At 35.8% G+C, this 22,685-nt stretch overlaps 3 protein-coding genes across 4 annotated transcripts; 1 reads left to right on the top strand and 2 right to left on the bottom strand.

Moving 5' to 3' along the window:
* Window positions 1-844: 844 nt before the first annotated feature.
* LOC130720690 (LEC14B homolog) lies at window positions 845-6,442 on the top strand. Of its 2 annotated transcripts, none has more exons than XM_057571373.1 (10): window positions 845-1,064; window positions 1,820-2,336; window positions 2,401-2,520; window positions 2,658-2,735; window positions 2,924-3,100; window positions 3,916-3,993; window positions 4,273-4,448; window positions 4,711-4,869; window positions 5,055-5,115; window positions 5,891-6,442. In XM_057571373.1, the coding sequence occupies exons 2-10, from the start codon at window positions 1,908-1,910 to the stop codon at window positions 6,089-6,091; spliced, it is 1,479 nt and encodes a 492-aa protein (XP_057427356.1). In that variant the 5' UTR covers window positions 845-1,064; window positions 1,820-1,907; the 3' UTR covers window positions 6,092-6,442. The 2 variants fall into 2 exon arrangements, with proteins under 2 accessions (XP_057427356.1, XP_057427355.1); XM_057571372.1 differs by having other exon boundaries at window positions 845-1,088.
* A 1,599-nt stretch (window positions 6,443-8,041) lies between these two features.
* LOC130720691 (probable leucine-rich repeat receptor-like protein kinase At1g35710) lies at window positions 8,042-9,630 on the bottom strand. Its single transcript, XM_057571374.1, has one exon. The coding sequence runs from the start codon at window positions 9,308-9,310 to the stop codon at window positions 8,114-8,116; it is 1,197 nt and encodes a 398-aa protein (XP_057427357.1). The 5' UTR covers window positions 9,311-9,630; the 3' UTR covers window positions 8,042-8,113.
* Window positions 9,631-14,820: 5,190 nt separating this feature from the next.
* LOC130720452 (histidine-containing phosphotransfer protein 1-like) lies at window positions 14,821-18,857 on the bottom strand. The gene is made up of 6 exons (XM_057571096.1): window positions 18,624-18,857; window positions 18,307-18,437; window positions 18,098-18,166; window positions 17,904-17,975; window positions 15,266-15,338; window positions 14,821-15,137 (listed from the first exon to the last, which is right to left on the bottom strand). Exons 1-6 carry the CDS (start codon window positions 18,684-18,686, stop codon window positions 15,087-15,089), a joined length of 459 nt encoding a protein of 152 aa, XP_057427079.1. The 5' UTR covers window positions 18,687-18,857; the 3' UTR covers window positions 14,821-15,086.
* Window positions 18,858-22,685: the final 3,828 nt, after the last annotated feature.

The following is a 22,685-nucleotide window of genomic DNA, read 5'->3' as shown; positions in this document are numbered from 1 at the left end:
TTATTAGTTCAAATGAAAAATGTATCCGCCGAGCTATCATTCATGATAATTTGGTCTACATGCAGAGATTCAGAAAGACTAAGCCGTTCATCTGGACGGAAGTCTATGTATGTCCTTGAGCAAATGAATCATTACCTCCAATTTAATTAGTTACATGTATTCCCCAAATTAACTAAACAACCGTATGATCATTATGTCACTTAACAAGCATTAAAATTTAGTCTCAAGAAACAATCTTAACTATTAAAAACCTACAATAACAGGAGTTCATCTCTTCACTCTAATCTCAATCCTATGAGCTAAGTTGTGTGTTTGTCATTGAGTCCGACCCTAGAGTTTGGAGACAAACAATAAGTTTTAAAACACCAACATTACAAATTCCCCATCCAAGGAGTTATAACTTCTTTGTAGCAATGGCTGTAAATAGGGCTTCTGCATAGAAACAGCCCAAGAGGCACCATTCATACAAATCCAGAACTTTAAGAATTAAATGCACAGAAGAGAACGAAGAAGTTCAAGATCGAATCCCATTACTTTTAGAAAGATAAAAAAAAAAATTATTTGTGGTTAAAGAAAGCATCCTAAATCCTAATACACACCTCAGAAAAAGATGTGTGTACCTGCAAAATGTTGTATTGTTGTAACCCCCCCATGTCATTGAGGAGCTGAGGCGGTTGTACAAGTTTTAGTAGTTTAAAAAAAAATTATTGCATCATTAAGAACATATTACTATAAGATATCAATGACCTCATTGAAATATTTTATGTATATTAAATATGGAAAACATAACTTAAACTCCATTGAAGATATATAAAAAATCATTTTATTTTTATTAAAAAAAGAGTCTTGTATTTGCGGTGGCTTCATCCATCCCCTGTAACAATCTTCAACTGCACCTTGACCCACTTCATCCAATTTTCATTAGAATGATTGATTGTATTTGTAAGTAAGCCAAGTTGCCATAGACTCACCAAAAGCAGAAAAATCCATTGAATGTTACCCTTTTGGTCACACATATCTTACCTCAGAATCAAACCAGACAAAGGAAAAAGCAAATTCTCAAAGTAAGCCCCAGCAACTCCTCAGAGGTATAACTGTTATGTCGTGTCAACTTCTTTCAGAAATCAAGTTAAAGTTGCTTCCTTTTCTTTATTTCCTCTATGTAGCTCAACTTTGAAGTGAAAGATTTGTTTTTTACTTAGATATGGTTGATGGGTGAGGGCTAATGGGAACTGGGTATGATTCAATTTTCAGTCCTGGTTTTTGCTTCTTTTCTTGTGAATTTTTAGTTACTGATGGTGATGTTTGTTGAACATGGAAAGGGTTTTGTGTGCAGAGAAGTGGGGTTATTTTGTTTTACTTTATTGAGTATTAACCACTGAAAAGAAGTGGCAACATGGCAGATGATCTTGACATAAGAGTATGATGTTTTTTGCTAAATTTGATGCCTAAGCACAACAAACCCAACCCCCATTTTATCACAAAAAATCCACAGTTATGGAAATTTTCACCATATCAATAACTAATATGCTGATGATGCTTTTGGCAGGGAAAGAAGTTAACTTGATTCAACTGTGTTGCTATGGCATTATGTAATTGATTTATCTTACTATTTGATTCAAATTACTATGTGTATGGTTGGGATTTTGTTGAACTCAATGCAGATCCACATTTGAGTCAATGTGGTAAAATCTTGCTTCTCCATTGATTGCGTTGACGCAAACGGGGAACCGAACAGGCACTATGTTTTATAATTATCTATGTGAAAAATGAAAGCTAGAAATGTATTCATTGTTTTGTGTATACCTTTTTCTTGTAGGATTGGCAAGCAAGGGGAGTTTATGAAGATTTAGTGTGGATAAGATGCTTTGGCATTACAAAATTTTGCAATGTTGCTGTGAATAGTTATGTATGCTGTACCCAGTGAGCTTTACATTGACCAGATGGGTTATTCTATGAGTAGACTAGATGTAGAATCCAGTGGCTGTGAAGATGGAAATGCCATCCATGAAGTTTCTAGTAGTTGCCAAGCTACAAAGCCACTTAGAAATTTAGACAATGAAATTGCTCAGATAACAAAGTTGAAATCAACACCCCATCAATTACTAATCAATGTTGGACCTGGAAGAGCAGAGTTGCCTGTTTCCCCTGTGAAGATGTTGGCAGGTCGGGAATCTAATTATTCGGGACGGGGAAGGTTTTCTTCTGCCGACCGCTGTCATCTTTTGAGCAGATATTTGCCTGTAAATGGTCCTTGGCTAATTGATCAAATGGCTAGTCGAGCATATGTGTCTCAGTTTTCAGCTGATGGTTCTCTATTTGTTGCTGGGTTCCAGGTAAAATATTTTCAATTTCAGTCTTGTATGCTATATTTTTAACACTGATTAAACCACTTTCCAGGGAAGCCACATAAAAATTTACAATGTGGACAAAGGTTGGAAAGTTCAGAAGAACATTCTAACCAAAAGTTTAAGATGGACAATCACTGATACATCTCTTTCCCCTGATCAACGCTATCTTGTAAGTTATTGTGTCCATTCTTTAGCATCTACTTCCTTTCATCCATTGTTTCCGTTCAATAGAGGATACTCTCTTGTATAATATATTGCTGCCATTCTCAACCTTTTTATTATGGCATATGCATTCTTCAATTTCAGGTTTATGCCAGCATGTCACCCATTGTGCACATTGTAAATGTTGGATCTTCTGAAACGGAGTCTGTAGCAAATGTTACGGTATTCACTACTAATGCTGTTCTTTTGGTTTTAAATTTTCTACAATTGTTTTGAATGCTATTAGATGAATAGATATTAAAAAACTGGTTTTTTCAAGATGTCTGTAACTGGTGGATGTTCAGTGCATAGATTCTTTTTATGGTATTCTTTTTATATTCATAATGTGTTTTAGTTTTTATAATGTGCAGGAGATCCATGATGGCTTGGATTTTTCGTCAAATGATGATAGAGGATACTCTTTTGGGATTTTCTCTGTGAAATTCTCAACAGATGGGAGAGAATTAGTTGCAGGAAGTAGTGGTGATTCTATCTATGTATATGATCTTGAAGCAAATAAGCTTTCACTTCGAATTTTAGCACACATGGTACTGTTACTACACACAAATACTACATTTATTTAGCTTCATATGATGTGTTCTACTGTTTAATATCTATTAATTTATGCTGCAGAATGAATTAAATTGCATGGCTTCATATTTTGGTCTCTAGCTTTATGAGCTACAGAATTTTTTGAGCATAACATGAAGGGGGCAGTTTTGTACTCCTTGTGGTGGCATAGATTGCTGAACTGCATAATAGCAATGTGAACGCTCTATCTAGTGGCAGTGTCTTTTTATCAATGCCTCTGAAAGTCTTTGAAAACTTCTGTGTATCATTGATGTATTTGTAAAAAGAAGTTAAAATATAATAAATTTGGAGAATGTTGGTAGAAGCACCTGCCCATAGGGAGATTCTTGATTTTATTCCTAGCCTCTGTTTGACCTCACAATGCAAAATTTATACTTTTCTTGCATACATAAAAAAATCAAGATCATTTGAGAGAACAACTTTGATTATCAAATACAGAATTACTTTCTGTAAGAACAGGGTTTCTGCACTATATTTTGACTGATGGGTTCTTTGAAGGTCTAATACCTTCATCTACAAAATATTTGAAAGATGAAGAAACCCAGAAATGGTGCAGAATAAATGCTATGAATGACCTGGCCGGAGAATCTCACCCCGAGCTAACAGAAGAAAAGGATATTGTCCTAACCAACAAATTTCAGTAAAATTGGACTTGCATAATTAATTTTTTATTTGTCGAAATTATTTTCCTATTTTGATGACTTGTGATGGATTCAAAATATTACCTCTGAGAGCAAGAGGTTCTAACTTCTGGTTATCATTTATGTTGCAGTCTGATGTGAATACTGTATGTTTTGCCGATGAAACTAGCCATCTTATTTACTCTGGAAGTGATGATAGCTCCTGCAAGGTATGTTCTACACTATAAGATGGCTTTGTCTGTTAAGATGTTATTCACAACTTTTGATTTTGTATAGAAGTGATAACACCTTTTACACAGGTCTTCAATCTCATACACTTTTCCTAAATATTGAACCTGTGAGTTGTTATTAGTTGAGATAAGTGTCAAAGCTATTTGCTTTGATCATATTCACCTATTGCATAGATTCCATATCTCGTAATTAGAGTTGTTTTGTCCTTCCCCCTCTGATTTGGTCAAGGTCACATTCTAATGTGAAGTTTTGTTTAGGTTTGGGATCGGCGCTGCTTAGTTTCTAAAGGCAAGCCAGCAGGGGTTTTGATGGGACACCTTGAGGGCATTACATTTATTGATAGCCGTGGAGATGGACGTTATTTCATTTCAAATGGTAAAGATCAAACTATCAAACTCTGGGACATACGCAAAATGTCATCCAATGCTACTTGGTATGCTCTTTTTTCCATTGCATTACACTAAATTCTGATTTCCATGTCTGTTCAACTGTTTGCTTATGATATGATATGCTTTGACAAAAGAAAATTAATACTAATATGTAAAGCGTGTCTGCTGAACTGAATGCTTATGAAATTATATTTTGAGATTATGAGACTCGGCAATTTTATATTTCCTCCGGCAATTATGATATTTCTTGATGAAGTTATTGGCAATGCAACCTCGTACTATAACAAGATTTTCTCTTCATTCCAGCAACCCTGCACATAGAAGTCATGAATGGGACTACAGGTGGATGGATTATCCAACACAAGCAAAAGAATTGAATCACCCTTGCGATCAGTCAGTGGCTACATATAGAGGCCATTCAGTCTTACGCACTCTTGTCCGCTGCTTTTTCTCTCCAGCTTTTAGGTGATCACTAAGCCGCCCTTGCTCTGTAACTATTCTTCATTTCTTGTCATGACCCCCCTTCTGATTACTCCCCCTTAAATCTCTGCAATATTTTATCTGAGTCAATCCAGCCATATTTTCTTACCTTTGAATTGTTGGAGATTTAAGTATTTATAGTTATTCTGATGTTTTCTTCAAATTGACAGCACTGGCCAGAAGTACATCTATACTGGATCACACAATGCATGTGTTTACATATATGATTTGGTATGTATTTTAGTTACTGCTGCTCTATCAATATCACTATGTTGCACTTGTATACCTCGGACAATTTTATCTAGGTGCAAGTTAACTAATAGTATAATTCATGACCAAATTTTATTACACCATATTCATTATTTTAGACGACAATTCACCCTTATGAGACAGTATGTTTGGTTTAACTTTTATACACTAATTTAGGTTACTAAATCAATTCTAGCAAGGAACTACAAAGTATAGCTTTTAGGTAGAAGTGCACTGGTTTCTGTACCCACATTTCAACCAAACACACTCATTTCTATCTTTAATGCATGTAATATACTTTGAGGGAAAATGTGGACTGTGTTGAAGCATGAGTTTCTGAGGGAATAGACTAGGATTTTCTACTTCTTTACTTTTACAATGCCTTGCTCAAAAGGAAACACTGATCACAATGTGATGAACACCTTTGTGTGTGTTTGTTTTACATTCGACTCGGCCAAAAGCACATTCACTGCGATGACACTAGAGGCATTAATTGGCCAAAATCTCATTCAAACTACCTTGGAATGTACTCTGACAGAAATATAAACACACATTTTTCCGACTCCATATAAAATTCCACATGCCCCCACAACTGTTAACAAAATTGCAGATCAGGTGCAGTATAACATGATGTGCATCCTCTTGATCACGATGCATTTGCATGCTTTAATATTTGGCTATTAGATTTTATTCTCACCCTCCAAAAAAAAGCTGTTGGTTTTCTCTTGTTGATAGTAACTTTGCTAATTCACAACAGGTGACTGGAGCTCAAGTTGCAACACTCAAGCACCACAAATCACCTGTAAGAGATTGCAGTTGGCACCCCTTCCAAACTATGCTTGTTAGCTCTTCTTGGGACGGAGATATCGTAAAATGGGAATTTGCTGGCAGTAGTGATAGAGCAGCCTCAACTAAGAAGAGGGCATGGAACAGGCATTTTTATGAAGGTTACATATGATGTCAGTCAAATCCGTTGTGAAATGATGTGGAAGATTCATATCATTTTGTTAATGAAGCTGTACATAGTGTTTGAGATAATAAGGTATAATGTGAACTACCACAAAATCTTGTACATAAATAACCATGTAAATTGAGTATCGGATTGATTCCTTGTAGGCTGTATCTGTAATAAATTAGTATGTTATGTTGTACCAATGCATCAATGATTTGTGCTGTTTCCTTGTGGTGAATCTTGACTTATGGCTAGTGCTTTTGCTGAAGCATTAGCATGTAAAGGGTATCCCTGATTATAGTGCAGCACATTTTACAAAGATGAGGATTAAGGAATAAAGTTAATAAGGTTTTTTAAGGTTAGGTGGTTCTCCTTCAATTACTGTATAGCATAATGTCATATTTTTGAAAACCAAAGATGCCTTTTGTTTTATATCAGCCATGTGGTTGTGGACTTGTGGTTGAGTGTCATGAGATTCTATACTTAGTCTCATAATTTGTCTCACCTAATTTGCTTGTATATATCAGCCATGTACTATATGATATTTCTTATCATGATGCCTTGATTCCTTGAATTTGATAGACTAAATCATGATTATTATTAAATAGCAGGCTGATTTTATACCTTATGTTTTAAAAAGCAAAAGGTGTTTTCGACAACTTTTATAAAAATTCTCAGACAGTTTCTCCAAAAGGGTTACCCTTTCAAAGGACAAAGTGAAAACTTGGGTCCCTTACTGTCTTCCGTCAGAGGTAATAAACGCAAATATTGTGTTTCCAATCCAAGGGCTACAAGCAAATTCCAAGTACTATATGAGAAACGGTAGGATTCAATCGAGAAAATTAGGCACACTCAGACTCAGTACAATGGAGGAAGACAATAGAGCATGAAGAGTTAATGCCTCCAATAGATGGCAGTAGTATCTGGTTAAAACCTTAAAGGCAGATACCAAAAGATTAATAGGTATAGACATGCATTCTGCCAAAACATATACTAATGTGATGTGATATAGAATGTCCAGTTCGACAAAACAACAACAAGAAGAACAACATTACAGGGATGAAAATTGAAGTTGTACCCAATACATGTAAGAATTAGTGATAAAATATTAGTGTTTTTAACTAATACATGAGCTTGGATCAATAATCAAGGCTATGTTAGGATTTTTTTTCTTTCACATTTGCTTTTTCAATGATGCTTCGTTGTCGCCACACTTACATAAAGAACCAAAAAGAAAGAGCAAGGTGAGTCCAAACTCAAGCCTCAAAAGGCTTACAATTACAATGCAAAAAGATAATCCCAAATGAGTGAAGTTGTCCCTACAACCATTTCCATTGCACCCCCGTGCTCATGGAAAGCCAAAAAAGCTGGTAATCACTAGCCACCACATCACAACTCTCCCCAAAGGATAGAGAAGCTGTCATGCATTAATTAAACAATTCTTGTACATCCAATATCAGCCTCAAGCATCACCATCTTCGTAATAATGAGGAACTTCTACCAATGCCAACATATTGATGATGACAATAACCAAACAAACAAGGATAGATCATTACACAAGTGATGGCACATGATATAGCTTCAACTAATATAGAATCACACATCAAAACAGCATCATAATAATTGATCCAATATTTGATAATAATAACATTAATAATCACCAACTTTGCAAAGTTTTGCCTAATGAACCATATGATTACATACATTAATATCATATAGAAAGCATAAGAGTTTAGAATTAGAACCTCCACCACCAAAAAAAGCTACACTATATCTAAGTATTCACAATCTCCTTATTCATTCCAGCATAGTCATCACAAAATTAAATAAAATAATGAATCAAAATTCAAAAAAGGCAAGGAGATAACAAAACAAAATATTAGTAGAAGGTAACCTATATGATTTTTTTTTTTTTTTTTTTTTTTTTTTTTTTTTTTTGGTCAATTAACCATATGATTGTTTGATTTGGAAATGAACATTCCTGTACTTGAAGGTGGGCCAGCCCAAACCCAGGCCCAAGCCCAAACCCTATCCTTTCCACTGGTTGCACTGTGTAGTGGGCCTTGTTTTCTGATTCCCAGCTCTCAACGGACACGGCGCCTCCACCGGCGGCACCATGCAATTGTACTGCAGACACAGCGAGCTTCTCCCCGGAATCACCGCCGTGGGGCTTATCTCAATCCCGGTGAGGTAGTTGTGCTGCAAATACAGTATCTGAATGCTCGCATCCAGCAACCGGTCAACAAAGCTAGCCGGAACCCGACCCGAGAACCGGTTGTTGTTCAGGTACAAACTCTGCACACTCGCCAGCATCGGCGATATCTGACCGGAGAATCGGTTGTAGCTGAGATCCACGGTGGGGATCGCGACTCTATCCACCGGTTGAACCGGGCCGTAGAACTGGTTCCTTTCTAGCTGGAGGTTGGTCAGCGGGAATGAGAAGATCCGGGCCGGGACCGGGCCGGTGAACTGGTTCAAGCTGAGGTCTAGGTAGTTTAACTGGTCGAGCCGGGATAGTAGCCGGTCCACCGGTCCGGTGAGATTGTTCCACGCCAGGGAGAGATACTGGAGAGACGGAGGAAGTGAACTCGGAGCGAGCGAACCGGTGAGCGCGTTGTGCTTGAGGTCGAGCCGAGTTAATTTCTGAGACTCGAACCGGGGAAGAAAACCGGAGAGGCGGTTGTGGCAGAGCATCAGGTTGGTTAGCTCCGGTAAGGAACCAACAGACTGAGGGAGGCTTCCGGTGAGCTGGTTGTAGCTCAAGTCGATGGTCCTTAGGCTGCGGAGATTACCGAGCCCTGGCGGAATCTCGCCGGAGATGAAGTTCCGGTTGACGCCGAGGAACCTGAGATTCTTCAAATCGGGTAGCGTTTGAGGCAGAGGACCGTAGATTCTTCCAGGAACGACGGTGAACTCAGCGAGAGAGGAGAGCTTGCCGATGGCCGCGTCGAGGCGGCCGGTTAAGCCGGGTGAACCGGCTCTCGGGTCGCCGAGGTTGAGGGCGATGACCTTGTCGGAATCGCAGTAAACGCCGGAGAAACTGCAAGGATCGGCGGTGAAATCCCAGGTGGAGAAGAACTCAGAACCAGGCATGTCTTCGAGGGACTTACGAATGGATTGCAGAGCGAGGAAATCAGAGGGATCCAAAATGGCGAGGACATGAAGATGAAGGTGCGTTTGCATGAAGCAGAAGAAGAAAAACAGAGCCACGCGCTTCAACGCCATTGATGGAGGTAACGGTAACGGTAACTGTAACTGTAACCCTCAAATCCAATGCAGGTAGAAGAAGAAGAGAGGAAGAGGGTTTTGTAAGAGGAAGAACAAGAACAGTTTGTGGTTTTGGTGTTAAAGGAAGAAACAATAAGCATCTATATCTAATGGTCAATGATTTTGGCTGAGGCTTGGAGAGAAAGCAATTGTAGATTCTGAATCACTTTTTGGTTTTGGCTTCTCAGAGAAGATGAAATGCAAAGAAGTAGTAAAATAGAGTGAGTTCACAAAAATTGTATGGTTATGTTTTGGTGCTACTTTTTAGCTTTGTGGTGTGGTTCGTACACTACTAGGTTCCAACGAACCGTACTCAGGTTACAGTGATAATAATAATATTTAATGCGACTCTTGGTTATTTTATTATTTTTTCATTCTTGGGAAAGGTACCCATCAAACGGTTGTCCGAGCCTACATGGACGACACGTCGGTAGCTTCGGAGGCTTGCTTCGTGTCGCTTTTGTCTCTCCCTAGCCAGAAGCAAAACCGATGCTGTCTAAAATGATTAGTGTAACCTTGGTGGCACGGGACCCGTGTCATGTGTCTACCTTAGTACCCTGATAAGGGACACGTAAAAAATTACATTAGGTTAAGCTTAAGCAACTCAAACGACTTGCAACAAAGTAAATGTTATAAGGGCACACTGAATGTATTAGCAATGTAACATCTCATCCTATCTAGAAGCTTAACGATCATGCGACGAATGAGACTATGACATTAAATTAAAGCGGTATCTTGCACTTGGAAGACCCTTCATAAAGACTTCCTCTGAACCTACAAAGGTAACAATGACAAACCCGCCCCGAGCTTATATATAAGATGTGATTGTTCATTTACTTACATACTATTCAGTTTTAAGATCCTTGAGTTCTTCATAAACCCTAAGATTCTCTTATAACTATCTTAGTGACTAGAGCGTTGAAGTGTATTATGTAAACACACACCCTGCTGTATCCAAAAAGCTTCGTTGACGTGCCTGCAGATAGCCGGATTAGGCTTAATAATAAATAGTTAATTGATCCTACTACATTATATCCAACCATCTCGCCATCATAGAGGAAAAAGAGGACTCTCACGTCTAAATTTGGAAGATGATCATCTGAGTATAATTTTTAAGCATCCCAAAGCTTTATTATAAGAGATGTATTTTAGTTGATGTTAAATTTGCAGGCACATAATTTTAGTAGATCATTGAGGCTGTTTTCACTTTTTCACATTGATATGCATGTTTTTATCTATGTTTTTTTTTTTCTTATCAAAGTAAAGGAAAAGGTTACTGCTACGTGTTCCTAAATGCTCTAATAATTAGTTCAAATATTAAATGATAAAATGAAAGGTTAAACGTTTTTATAAATTAATTATGTTTCTTAAGTGTATGTTTTTTTCTAGATAGATAAATTAAAACGGAGGTAATATAAATAACTCTTGAATTATCATTTTATTTATTAAAATAATAATAATGAAAAAAGTGTTAGTGATTTCCTCAGAAGACAAGTGAGCCAAACCAAAAGCTTGGGACCAAAGAAAGAAAAGTACATAACACTAACAGGAAGAGACAGAGGGGGCAAGTGAGGGTTTTATGTGGAGTGGGTGACAGCTAAGCTGTGCAGTTGATACTTTATAATGGAAAATGGCATAGAACAAAAGCTAGACTGAAGTGGGGATTCCCTAATTTCACCTTGTTGGTGTTCAAGGCTTCTTGTAGAGTTATATTTATTTCTGGTATGGCACCTGTCCTATTTCGCTATGTGGCAAAATAAATCATGAATAATAAATGTGTGTTCCTTATCTTGATTCCAATTCAGTTTTAAGCAATGAAGTTCAAAGTTTCAAGACTCACCAAATTAATCAATTAGTATGAGTTTGACACTTGATTGATGAGTTCCATTAATTGAGTTAATGATTGTGATCCATACTTGCTTGGACTTCAGCCCCTGATGCATAGCATAAATGTCATTAATTAGAGACTCAAGTCACTATTAGTATACCCCAATCATTTAAAATCAAGGTAGTATGAAAAAGAGCCCATATCCTTATTCTATTTCTTTTTACTGGTTTTGATATTTTAGTAATCTAAAGTGAAAAGTGTTGGATACGCCTATCAACACATTTTACTTCTTTTAACTCATTAGCTTGTCTTATAAAAAAACTTATCTTAAAAGAAACATACATGGTTATATATCGATAATTGGTTCAAGTGATATATATTTTATTTGCTTTAAAGTAAGGTCTCTAATATAAATTTTGTGTAGGAAAAAAAATCCGATAAGTTAGTATTACTTTTCAGCTCCGACACGAATCTGGTAAAAAATCACAAATTCACATAACTGTAAAATTTGTGCCGTTCAATGAAGATCAAATGACTCAAGTCTCAAGCTAATCTCTACCTATTTGGTGAAATATATTAATCGGTTAATCTTGATTAAACAGTGTAAATTTCCCGACTGCCTTATAAAATTGTCTTGACTACAAAGGAGCCAAATCCCTCAAAACACATGCCTTCTATATGCCTGTTGTTATTGGGAAAAGAAAAAAACATATACCATTCGGTCAAAGTCATGCATGCTCTGAAGCTTGTTTCACAATTCACATTCTGCTTTGTGCTTTTACCATTTACCATGTAGAAAGAAGAAGGGTTCATGCCCCTTTTGCCTCTTGGATACAGATAGTAAGTCAACATAACAGTATCATATCAACTACTATCATGTGATAGGGGAAAGTTTGTTTCGTTTTCCTAAATTGTTCAACTTTTGTCCTGTAATTCTCTGCGCTCTTTAATTCTTTTCCCAAAACGACTTCAGAGCTATACTTGCGTGGGTCAAAAGTCACACTGTAAACTATATTTTTAATTGAACTTGTCTAGTAGCTAAGCTATAGCCTATTACTTGCAGTAAATTATTAGTAGAGTACAAGAAGCGGTGACTTAAAGAGCAAGTTTTTAAGCAAATGTACAATTTCAGATTACACATAGTATTGTACTATTGTTCTCTAGGTCTAATATTACACTTAATTATGATTAGTTACAATGATGTCATGAGTATGACCACTATAGTAGAAAAAATGTGTTAAGCATGGCACTAGTGAAAATTGTCACACTTATTAATCGTTCACATTATATTTTGTGAAAAAACACACCCCTGCTAGATATTAATTTGTGGTAGCTAGCTAGGAACACATCTTGATCTACCTCTAACTCCAATTCAGCCAAGCTATAAAGACAAAGAAAGAAAGCATTTTTCTGAATGTTAAAGAATAATGTCAGTGAGTTTGGGCCCAAAGACATATGAAAGCGAACAACCATTGTGATGCATTGCTATCACCACCACCAAGGCTACTTAATTAAAACCAACCCGCCTCACTTTTTGTTTGGCAAAAGACATCGTTCTGAAAACCAAATCCTCAACCTCCTCAAATGGCCCTCATCATACTAGAGAAACTGTGAAGATTATTGCACCAACCACAACTACCCAAAACACCCACTTTTTCTGGTACTCAATCTTCAATTTATGGAATTTGAGGTGGTGGCTTTTTGAGGGTGGCGTGGTGATTGCACTATATTGCTCTAGTGTATTCATTCCGCATGCATTTTAATGCAACTTCATTGATTGTTCTGTCTTTTTCATCCACCTCTGTCACTACTCACTAGCAATTCTTTCTACAACATTATAAACCGTCTTTCCAACCAAGAGTTATTTTTTTTTCACTATATATATAATATATAATACAGTACTCCTGTCCCATGTTTAAACAAATCTAATTAAACTCAAATTTGGTATATATGTTGAGTGTGGAAAAAGTAGAATGAAGATTAACATCACTCGCATGCATACATGTTTCAATTAAGCATATTAGATAGGTTAATTTTGAAAGAAAAGATTTTACAAACCAGAAAGATTTACTAATTTCAACTTAAGTTTGTCAAATGGAAATGAAGATATACTTATATTTTCATGTTAGTTGTGTCAAAATTTAGTAACTTACAAGTCGCCCCTGATTTGAAATGGGATCCTCAATCTCCAAAATGTATATTTCTTGGCTTTAATATATATCCTCTTTCCTTTGTCCTCTCACATTCACTTGACCTTATCCATCTCTGAACACACACAGCCAAAAACTACTTATGCTCAAGTTACTTCGATTTCCTTTTGGCTGTGAGTTAACAAGTTAACAAGTTAATTTGTGATTTTACACATGCAATGTAAATGACAAGTTTCCTCCATGTAAAATCACAAATCGAACCCGGAGGAGAGATTAATTTACAAACATTTATAACAACTAACATTTGTCTATAAAAAAAAGAACTTCAATTTCCTTTTGAGTTTAGGCTATGTAAGCTAAACCCCAAGGCCTTGAACAAAATCACACTTGGGTAATCACTGATCAACCATTATGAAAGATACTTATTGAATGTAGATGAGTCTTCAAAATTAAATACAAGACTGATATATAGAACCATTAAGAGATGCAAAGTTTGGCTTGTAGTCTAGAGTTATACTCAAAATTGAGGGAATTGATTTCATGTAGCCTTTTCTCCTATTGCCAAGCTCACTACTTTTTATTACTCATGCTTTAGTTGTATCGAGCAGCAACTTAAGCTAATTCATGGTTTGCTCCCACCCTTCCTACACTACTTGTATTACTTCCTTGCTTCATCAGAGGTCCAAATCAAAGCCTTCAGGGATTCAGACTGAGCAACTTAATCTTATAAGAGGCACTCTATTACTCTGCATTTTCATGGGCAATTGTCTTATTTCCTAGATATTGAATCAGAAAAATACGTGGTGGTCCATTTCAGAAGAATACTGAGTCTTAGCCTATCTTTCAAATTCAGTAGATCACATACTTGTTGATTGATCTACTAACATTTCACTGCTCTGCATTGTTGTATTACGATAGCCAATCTGAGACATAGATCTCATGCCAAATTCTATGATCAGACAAAATACATTCACATTATTGTCATGTGGTGCTCCAGAAGGTTCAGATCAATTTGTTTCATCGATCAAATCATAAATTTCCTCAACTAGGTGATATTCTTACAAAATATGTAGCTACCTCCCCCTGTTCTCCTCTCCATGTGATGGAGTTACTAGAGTATAAGTGTATCATTAAATGTATAGTTGTTCATGTATTAAGATTAAGTTTTGGAGGAAACTTTAGTCATGTAAGTTAACAAGTTAATTTGTGATTTTACATAACTAACGGAAAAGTTAACTAGTGTGTTTAAATACTAGTTGAATGCAATGTAAATGACAATCATCCCAATCCATTAGAAGAGCTCGGTTTACTTTGTAAATGGACATCATCCCAATCCATTAGAAGAGCTATGTTTACTTTGTATTGAGGTGCGTGTTAACATCCGTTTAATCAGGGGTCGACAAACGTCCAAACATAGCATACATTTGTCAGTCTACTGTAAAAAAACACATTTTCTTTGCAATTAAAAAAATAAAGGATTGACAGACCTGTCAATATAAACTTTATCACTTTATTTTGAGTATAAAAATATGAAACTTTAGATAAGTACTCAACAGTTTATTGGAAAAGAATCATATCATACATGTAACAAACTAGGCTAGAAATGCTTATTCACAACAGCACTATCCCAGCGATCAAATGAAACTTGATATCATTCATGAGGTATAATCCAGAAAAACAAAATCAGCTGCTAAAGGAAAAAGCATCATTTAATTCAATCCTCATTTTCCCTAGTAAGCAATCATGTCACCTCCATCTATTCTATTGTCGGAAAAGAACCACCAGCAGCCTTGATTTCTTGCTGCAGCTGTATTTAAAAATGCAAGTAATATACTTTAGCGCTTTACATTTGGATTCAAACAGGCATATGAAGCTGCATTAGTGTGGGAAATTAAGTGAGAAAAAGCTCCTAGAACAAAATGTTACAGTACTTACCCTAAACAAATATTGAAAATTGTTCTTCAGTAGACTGTATTCATGTTGCAGTTGTTGTAGACATCTCACACACCTGCACCAACATCTTTTTCCTTAGTGATTTGTACAAAATTTAATTAATGTTTGGAAAACCTTCTACAATTGATTCTAAAGACAAAATCAATTCTAAGGACAAGTTTATGCAAGTAGCTTCTGCATGTCAGAATTGATTATGAAGAAAGAAGTTGATCCAAACATGCTATTAGAGTCAAGGCCATACAACACCATGCTTTATTTTTTGTTAACTGCTAAGAAAGAAGCATTCAATAAACATTTTTCTCTTCATTATCATTTTAGTCCCAATGGAAAGGGGATATTTTGTTACCCACCAGCAGCCAACCTTTTTAATGTATTTACTAATGTAGTTCAATAAAGTGAATTGTAAATGGAAGATCTCTTAAAATATAAGCACATGTATAAACAGTTCACTTTCACTTTAAGAATCAATTTGATCTCAGAACAGAAGTTTTGATCCAAGAAATCAAAAAATTAACTGGAATTACATAGCATGTAATGTAACCAATACTACTCATTCATCCAAAAACATATGCGAAGGTCTATGATCTGTGACAGCAGCTGCACTAAATATCTAATACAGTTGAATTACAGGGGTGCATAAACAGGTTTTACAGACTATGAAGCCTTCAAGCATCTCAAGTATAAATAAGAACATAGATGAAAATATTCTCAGCTCTCATCAATTGTCATCACATTTATTTCATATTCCCAGTCTTTCAGAACTCTTATTATTGCAATTGCTGGTTTTAAATTTCTATTATTATCAAACCGCAATCTTCCTTGTTCCAAAAGAGTAATGCTGGTTGTAACGTAAAAATACAGGATTTCTCCTTGAGGGCTCTAAGAATTTGTTTGTTTTATTCTCAGAGACATCAGGTCAAGCTGATTTCACTTTCAATGGAAAGGACAGTTGAAGAAGCCGACTAGGAGCAAACCATTGTAAAAAAAAACTATATGACGGACTCAAATCACTTGGTAGTTGGTTCCCTCTTCTTGTCTCCAATAAATCTGAACAAGATATGACAGACTAAGGGCCTGTTTGATAGCAGTTTTAGTTTTCAGTTTTTAAAACAGTTTTCAGAAACAATTCTTAAAAACAGTTTTCAGAAGAAGAAAACAGTTTGAATGACATGTTTTCGAACATTTAGAAAACTGATATCTGAAAACTAAAAACTGAAACTGAAAACATCTTTTACCTGTTTTGGTTTTTTAGTTTTAAAAACTAAAAATGAGAACTGTTTTCAAAAACTGTTTTTGAAAACAGGTCTTACCAAACAAGTTTTCAGTTTTTAAAAACTGAAAACTGTTTTGGAAACAGTTATCAAACAGGCCCTAAGTGGGGAAAGTAATTTAGTATATTAGTTGATAGTATATTCCTAAAAAGAAAAAGGAAGAGTGAAATAGAATTTCATTCCAAAAACTCGCATTATCTTGTTTGGAAAAATATGGATCTCCATTGAAGAAGAGGATAAAAAGAGATGATGAAGAAACACTATCATTTTGTCTTTCTATCTTCAAAAGTAACACTATCATTTTTAAAAAAGAAAAAGAAGAATCCACATCTGAATTTTATAGTCAGTCCATATCAAGAATAATATCTATAACAAAAGGTATGACTTAAAATTTTGAATAAATTATCATTTCCCTTTTAAGAATCATATAAACAGACTATTTTTCCTAGTATTTATAGACTTAAATTTCTTAATCATCTTTCTTTTATCACTTTCATTTTGTTCTCAAATATAGTCTTATGTTTTTCTCCTTTGTATATCTTCTTATTAAATAGTACAAATTTATACAATCACCACGAAACTGTTAAGATAAAGTCCTGAAAAATCTATGTAAACGCACTTTAATTTGTGCAAAAGCTTTCCATACAATTTAAAAGTAGATGTCATGTGATAAATACAAAATTCAAGAATGTTAAGAGTATTTTATTTGAAAGAAGAAAGACTCAAGAAATTAGGAGACTAAGACTTTCAAACTATAGGTACTAATTTTATTGCCAGTTTTTAAAAACACAGAATTTAGATTTTCCAGTTTATTCTTTAGAAGTGTACTACAAAATTGATACCATAATTAGTGAAACAAAAACTATTTAGGGGATGCAGATTTTTAAAAGTAAAATAAAACTTACTGTTAGAATTGCTTCCCCCAAATTAAAGCTAAAATCAGTAGCATCTGAGTAACAGAGTGAAGGTCTCCAGGTCAAAATGCGTAGAAGAAGTGATTTTTAGATAAGGAATAAATAGGTACCCCCACTTGCAGCACATACCAAAGATTTCTGTCATTTAAACTCTAGAGGAACTTGAAAATGACATAATCATACTAATTTATGATGTATTTTGTTCCTGAAGTATTTAAATGTTTCCCCTGAAATAGATCCCTCAAAGGTTGTTAAAGCTTCAGAAATTACATGTGAAGGCTCTATTGACCATACCACCCAACAAACTTAAGAGTAAGAATCAATGAATGCATTAAAGCCAAGCAATATAGAACAAAAATATTTCATTCACATGATATTAGATACTACTAATGTTGAAGCAATAGCATAAAGTGGAGAATATGTTAGAGCACTCACCCTTCCAAGTTCTGAGTCTCACAAAAATTTCTGAAAGGAACACAGAGATTTTTAACTCTGGCAGCACCAACACTGTTAAACAATATAATTTCACAAATAATCAGAACTTCTTCTAGGAATATATTTTTTGCAGGTCACAGCAGCAATCAGTACACAAAGACAATCAATCAAATAAAGTATTAATATTATTATACCTAGCACTGCTTCCTTTGTACTGATGCACATGAGCATCTATTTGTTTGAAATCCACAGGTACTTGTTCTCTGCACAAATCAAAGAAAACCCATTGGAACAATAAATTCCCTTCCCAATTAATTCTCAATATCTCATACAAAAAGTGATATATCAGAATTCAGAAAGTTAATAAATCAATGAAAGAATATATCATAATGATAATACATACAGAGCACGTGCCATGCTGTTGAGGAGATTCTCAGAATCATCAAAGAACATGGTGACAACCTCAATCACAAAATCTGGACTGGTCTCATCTTGCAGTTTCTGAAGCTGGCTGAACTGATCATCCAGAAACCCCTAAGAACCCATCACCCAAAAAAATCACCAATCAAATATCACAAATTGAAAAAACTAAAAAACAATCATCATGGAAAACGACCAACCAACAGCAAAGTCAAAGTCCCGTTGACCAGAGGGAAGAAGAAGAAGAAGAAGAAGAAGTAGGAATAAAATACTAGGAAGAAAGAAATTGAAGAGATGAACCTCGCGAAACATGGCAGTTTCGTGTTCACGCAGCTTCCTCTGCAGCTGAATCACATGATCCATGGCTTGGTCCAGTACCAGATCGCAAACACAGAAAGTTGAATCTGAAAATTGTTGGACACTGAATTTGACAGAGGTGGTGGTGGTGGTGTTCTCTCTCTCTCTCTCTCTCTAAAGTGGTGGCGGGGTGGGTGGGTGCGAGCGTGTGTGTCTGAATCCAGACAAGAAAACGTTGTTTTGTCGGGAGAGTGTTTTTTTGTTTTTTTTTGTTTTTACCAAAAATGGGGATTCCTTCGTAATTTGTCAATTTACTGCTTCTGGAAAAGATTGAAAAACTAACATTAATATTGTCATGGAGTTATTGGGCCTTCTTCATCTTACTTGGCCCAATAATATAACCACATATGTTTCAATGAATGTCACCCCTGCTCCAATAATTTAACTAACATCAATATCATGTCATTGGCATAAAAATTATCAACATCAACTTTTTTTTAGTTATTGGATGAGAAATCAACATTTGAACTATAATTGTTTAATTTCGAAAGTAGAGGGGCTTAAATCTTAAATCAAGCAATTGAAATGATAGGGACTACTAGAATCATGCAGCTAAGTTAGACCTACTATATTATAGAATCTGAAGCTAGTTTACTAAATATCCAAAATTAGAATGTGGTGTGAAAATTTAATTGCATGCACTTTAATTTGCAGTATTTAGAAAATTGGCTTTCGCATTCGATAATGTGTTAGGATTAATTTAAGTATAAACCTAAGGTACCACAACCTAGATTGCATAAAGCATATTAACCTATCAATAACTAGAATGTGGTAAGAAATGTTACTTCTTAATGGTCAAGTTTCATTTCTTTCAGTTTCTAATTCTTTTATCAAAAAAAAAATATTCACGTTTTTCCGCATTAAGTTTATTTTTGGTTACTAAAGTGACGCCACCGAAATCGGGGTGTTACATTGTGGTATCAGAGCTTGTCGAGTCTTTTGGGAGTCTTTGGGGAATAGGTCTTATGTGCTAGGTTGTGTGACTTTGCAAAGAGTGAAAATTGATTGTCTGCAAGCGATTTTTCGCTTAGAATTGATTGAAGTTAGTGCTTAATCATATTGTATAGCATGTTAGATGCTATCTCATGATGAGTACTAACTGTTTGATTGACTTAACAGAACCTAGATGTTATCCTAGGAATGGATTGGTTGTCCCACCATCATTGTCTTTTGGACTGCAACCGAATAAGAGATTTAGTGGTGTTAGCATTTACGATTGTAGTTAAATCTCGGGAAGTTGAAGATGATATGTCTGTTGAGACGCCGTCGGTCAACATTGGGACTAGAAGAGTGAAACAATCGAAGGGAAAGCAGAGTGCTTTAGTGAAAGTTATTTGGAACAAGGACACGGACAGTGCTATATGGGTATTAGAGGAAAAGATCAAGAACAATATTCAGAACTTTTACTGACCCTTAAGTTTCGAGGTCGAAACTTTCTTTTTGGAGGGTAGTAATGTAAGACCCAAGTTTCTATGCTTATGCTAAGTGAATAAAATTCTTATTCGCGATTAGGGTTGATGTATCGTGAAGGGAAACCTGAACAAGAGTTTACTAAATGAAATAAATTTGTGAAGGAGAAAGTTCAGGAAAAGTCTAAGGATTTCATCAAAATTGATAAAAGGTATAGCACGATCGATTCGCTTAAACCTAGGATAAGAACCTTAGGAAAAGACTATGTTCCACCCTTGGAACACTATAGGAATAAAATTTCCAAAAATCTTCCACCCTTGGAACACTGTAGGAATTTAGTCCAAAAATCTTCAGAGAAATGTTAGAACTTCTCTTATTCCATATATAACAATCGTTTCGAGGCGAAACTCTAGGATCTACGAACGTCCGATTCCAATCATCGGAAGTTTGCCGAAACCAAAACCCTGGTATTTCAAAACCCTAGAATCAACCGACAATGAAGACTTTTTCTATTCAGAGCTTCAAATGAAGATTCTACACGCGTACACCCATTTCTCTTGATGATTTCAATCTTTCTTCAGAAGGAAGTTTTCTATTCCGACATTCGATGCAAAAAGTAACTTATCGGGTAAAATCGTTTTACACCGACTTTGCATTAGTTACCAAAAATACAAGGAGACCTCATTTTAGTTTTGGAATTCTTTCGCCAAAACCTATCTTAGAATTCACGGAGAATGAAGCCGGAAAAATCAGAATCGCGAAACTTTCATTTTCCCGCGTTTTTCCATCCTCTATATAACAAGCCTCGAAAACCAAAAATCATGCTGATATTTCTTTGAAGAATTAGAAGATTCAGCGGGGTGAATATCGTGTCTAAAATACGTTGGAATCATTAGGAAGAAATTGGGATCGCTTTTATATTTTTATCTTAACTCTATGAGTTAAATCCTCCGATATCTAAACAAAACTGTACCGGTTTACAAAATATCTATTCATTCTTATCCAATCTCTGATAAATATCTATTCAACCTTATCCAATCTTTGATAAATATCTGTTCATACTTATCCAATCTTGATAAATATCTATTCATACTGATCCGATCTTTGATAAATATCTTCCATTTCATTCCCTATAAATATGTGAAGCTTGAAACAAAAACCTCACAAACACACACACACAACCCGCGGCTTGGAGAGAAGAGGGAGGAGGAGAGTTTTTCGCCGATTCTTGTCTGATCGTTCCATAGTTCGTTGCTACACGTAGGTCTCAAGGTACTGATGCTAATCCTTTCTTCTGATTGTAACTTCTGTAGCTTTTCTCTATGTTTTTCTATGCTCTAAGTTTTGAGTTTTTGGCAAAACTATCCAAATACCTTCATCTTTCTATCTAAACTTATTCCCTGCGTGCCCCTGAGCATGTTTAGCGGGTTACATTTTGCTGATTCTCGCCGAATTGCTGCCGAGTTTCAATTCTGCTCATAATACCCATTTTTGGCTAGAGTTCCAACCTTTGGGCTTAAAACCCTCGACTGAGCTTAGCGTTAGTAAGATTAGTCGTCATAATCGTCGTTAGTATCAACCCCATCGAATTTGTTTTTCGAAATTCTGATTTTGAAATTCTGAGCTGAAAATAATGACCAAAATACCCATGCGACAGTTTTCGATCCGATAATTTTTCCGAGTTTAGAATACCCTTAGTTATGACTAATGATAACCTAGGAACCAAGTTTGATCGAAGAAAAATCGACCCACACAATTACCAATAGTGGCCGAGACTACCCTAGGAGGAGGAAGAAAATTCTTTTTCGAAAACTTGTCCTTTCGCGCTAGATTATCGTACCCCGGAGTATATACTACTTCGTGTAACCTTAGTAAGTATTGATAGCTTAGTTCCGATAGATTTTGATAGAATTCTGTGGTTTTACTTTAAAGGTTCATTTGAAGAGTTTCCCGAGGAGCAAGGCTTTGCTTGTGAGGAAGTGTTAGAGGACCATCCTGGAGAATCTACAGGTGAGGGCTACTCACTGAACTATTAGTATAGCTTTAGGTGTCGACGAATTCGACTTGATTTACTGTTTATGCACTTGTTTGTGTTTGACTGGAAAAATGTTTTCTGAGGCTTCGGCTGACAATGTAGATTATTCATCTACTGACTGTTTTCTTGAGTTTTGAATCATATGCTATGTGCTACATGGTTAATCTAGGATGTGTGATATCTGCTCTATATGCTAAATGCTACGTGGTTAATTTAGGATGTGTTGATATATGTGCTATGATTGTTGGACTGTGCTAATTTAACTATGCTATTGCACATATATCTGTTATGCTTCAGAGTGAGGATAACGGGCATGTCATGCCGATTTTATTTTGAGATTTGGAGGAAGTTTGATGGGACGAACCGAGGTTCGTACCCTGTTTTTGTTTTATGGATCGAGACCTTCTCAAAGGAAAATGAGTTTGAAAATGATATTGGAAAAACCCCATTTGAATTCACGTAAGAACTTGGGTTGTTCTGTCTAAGGCAAGAAGGGCTTTTAATGAGGCATTGTGCCCGGCCAGCTTACCTGGGAACTTCTCGGGCCATTACTTGGGTGA

This window comes from Lotus japonicus, chromosome 5 (genome assembly GCF_012489685.1).
Source record: "Lotus japonicus ecotype B-129 chromosome 5, LjGifu_v1.2".
Taxonomy (NCBI): Eukaryota; Viridiplantae; Streptophyta; class Magnoliopsida; order Fabales; family Fabaceae; genus Lotus; species Lotus japonicus.
This window is presented reverse-complemented; position numbering and strand designations above follow the sequence as displayed.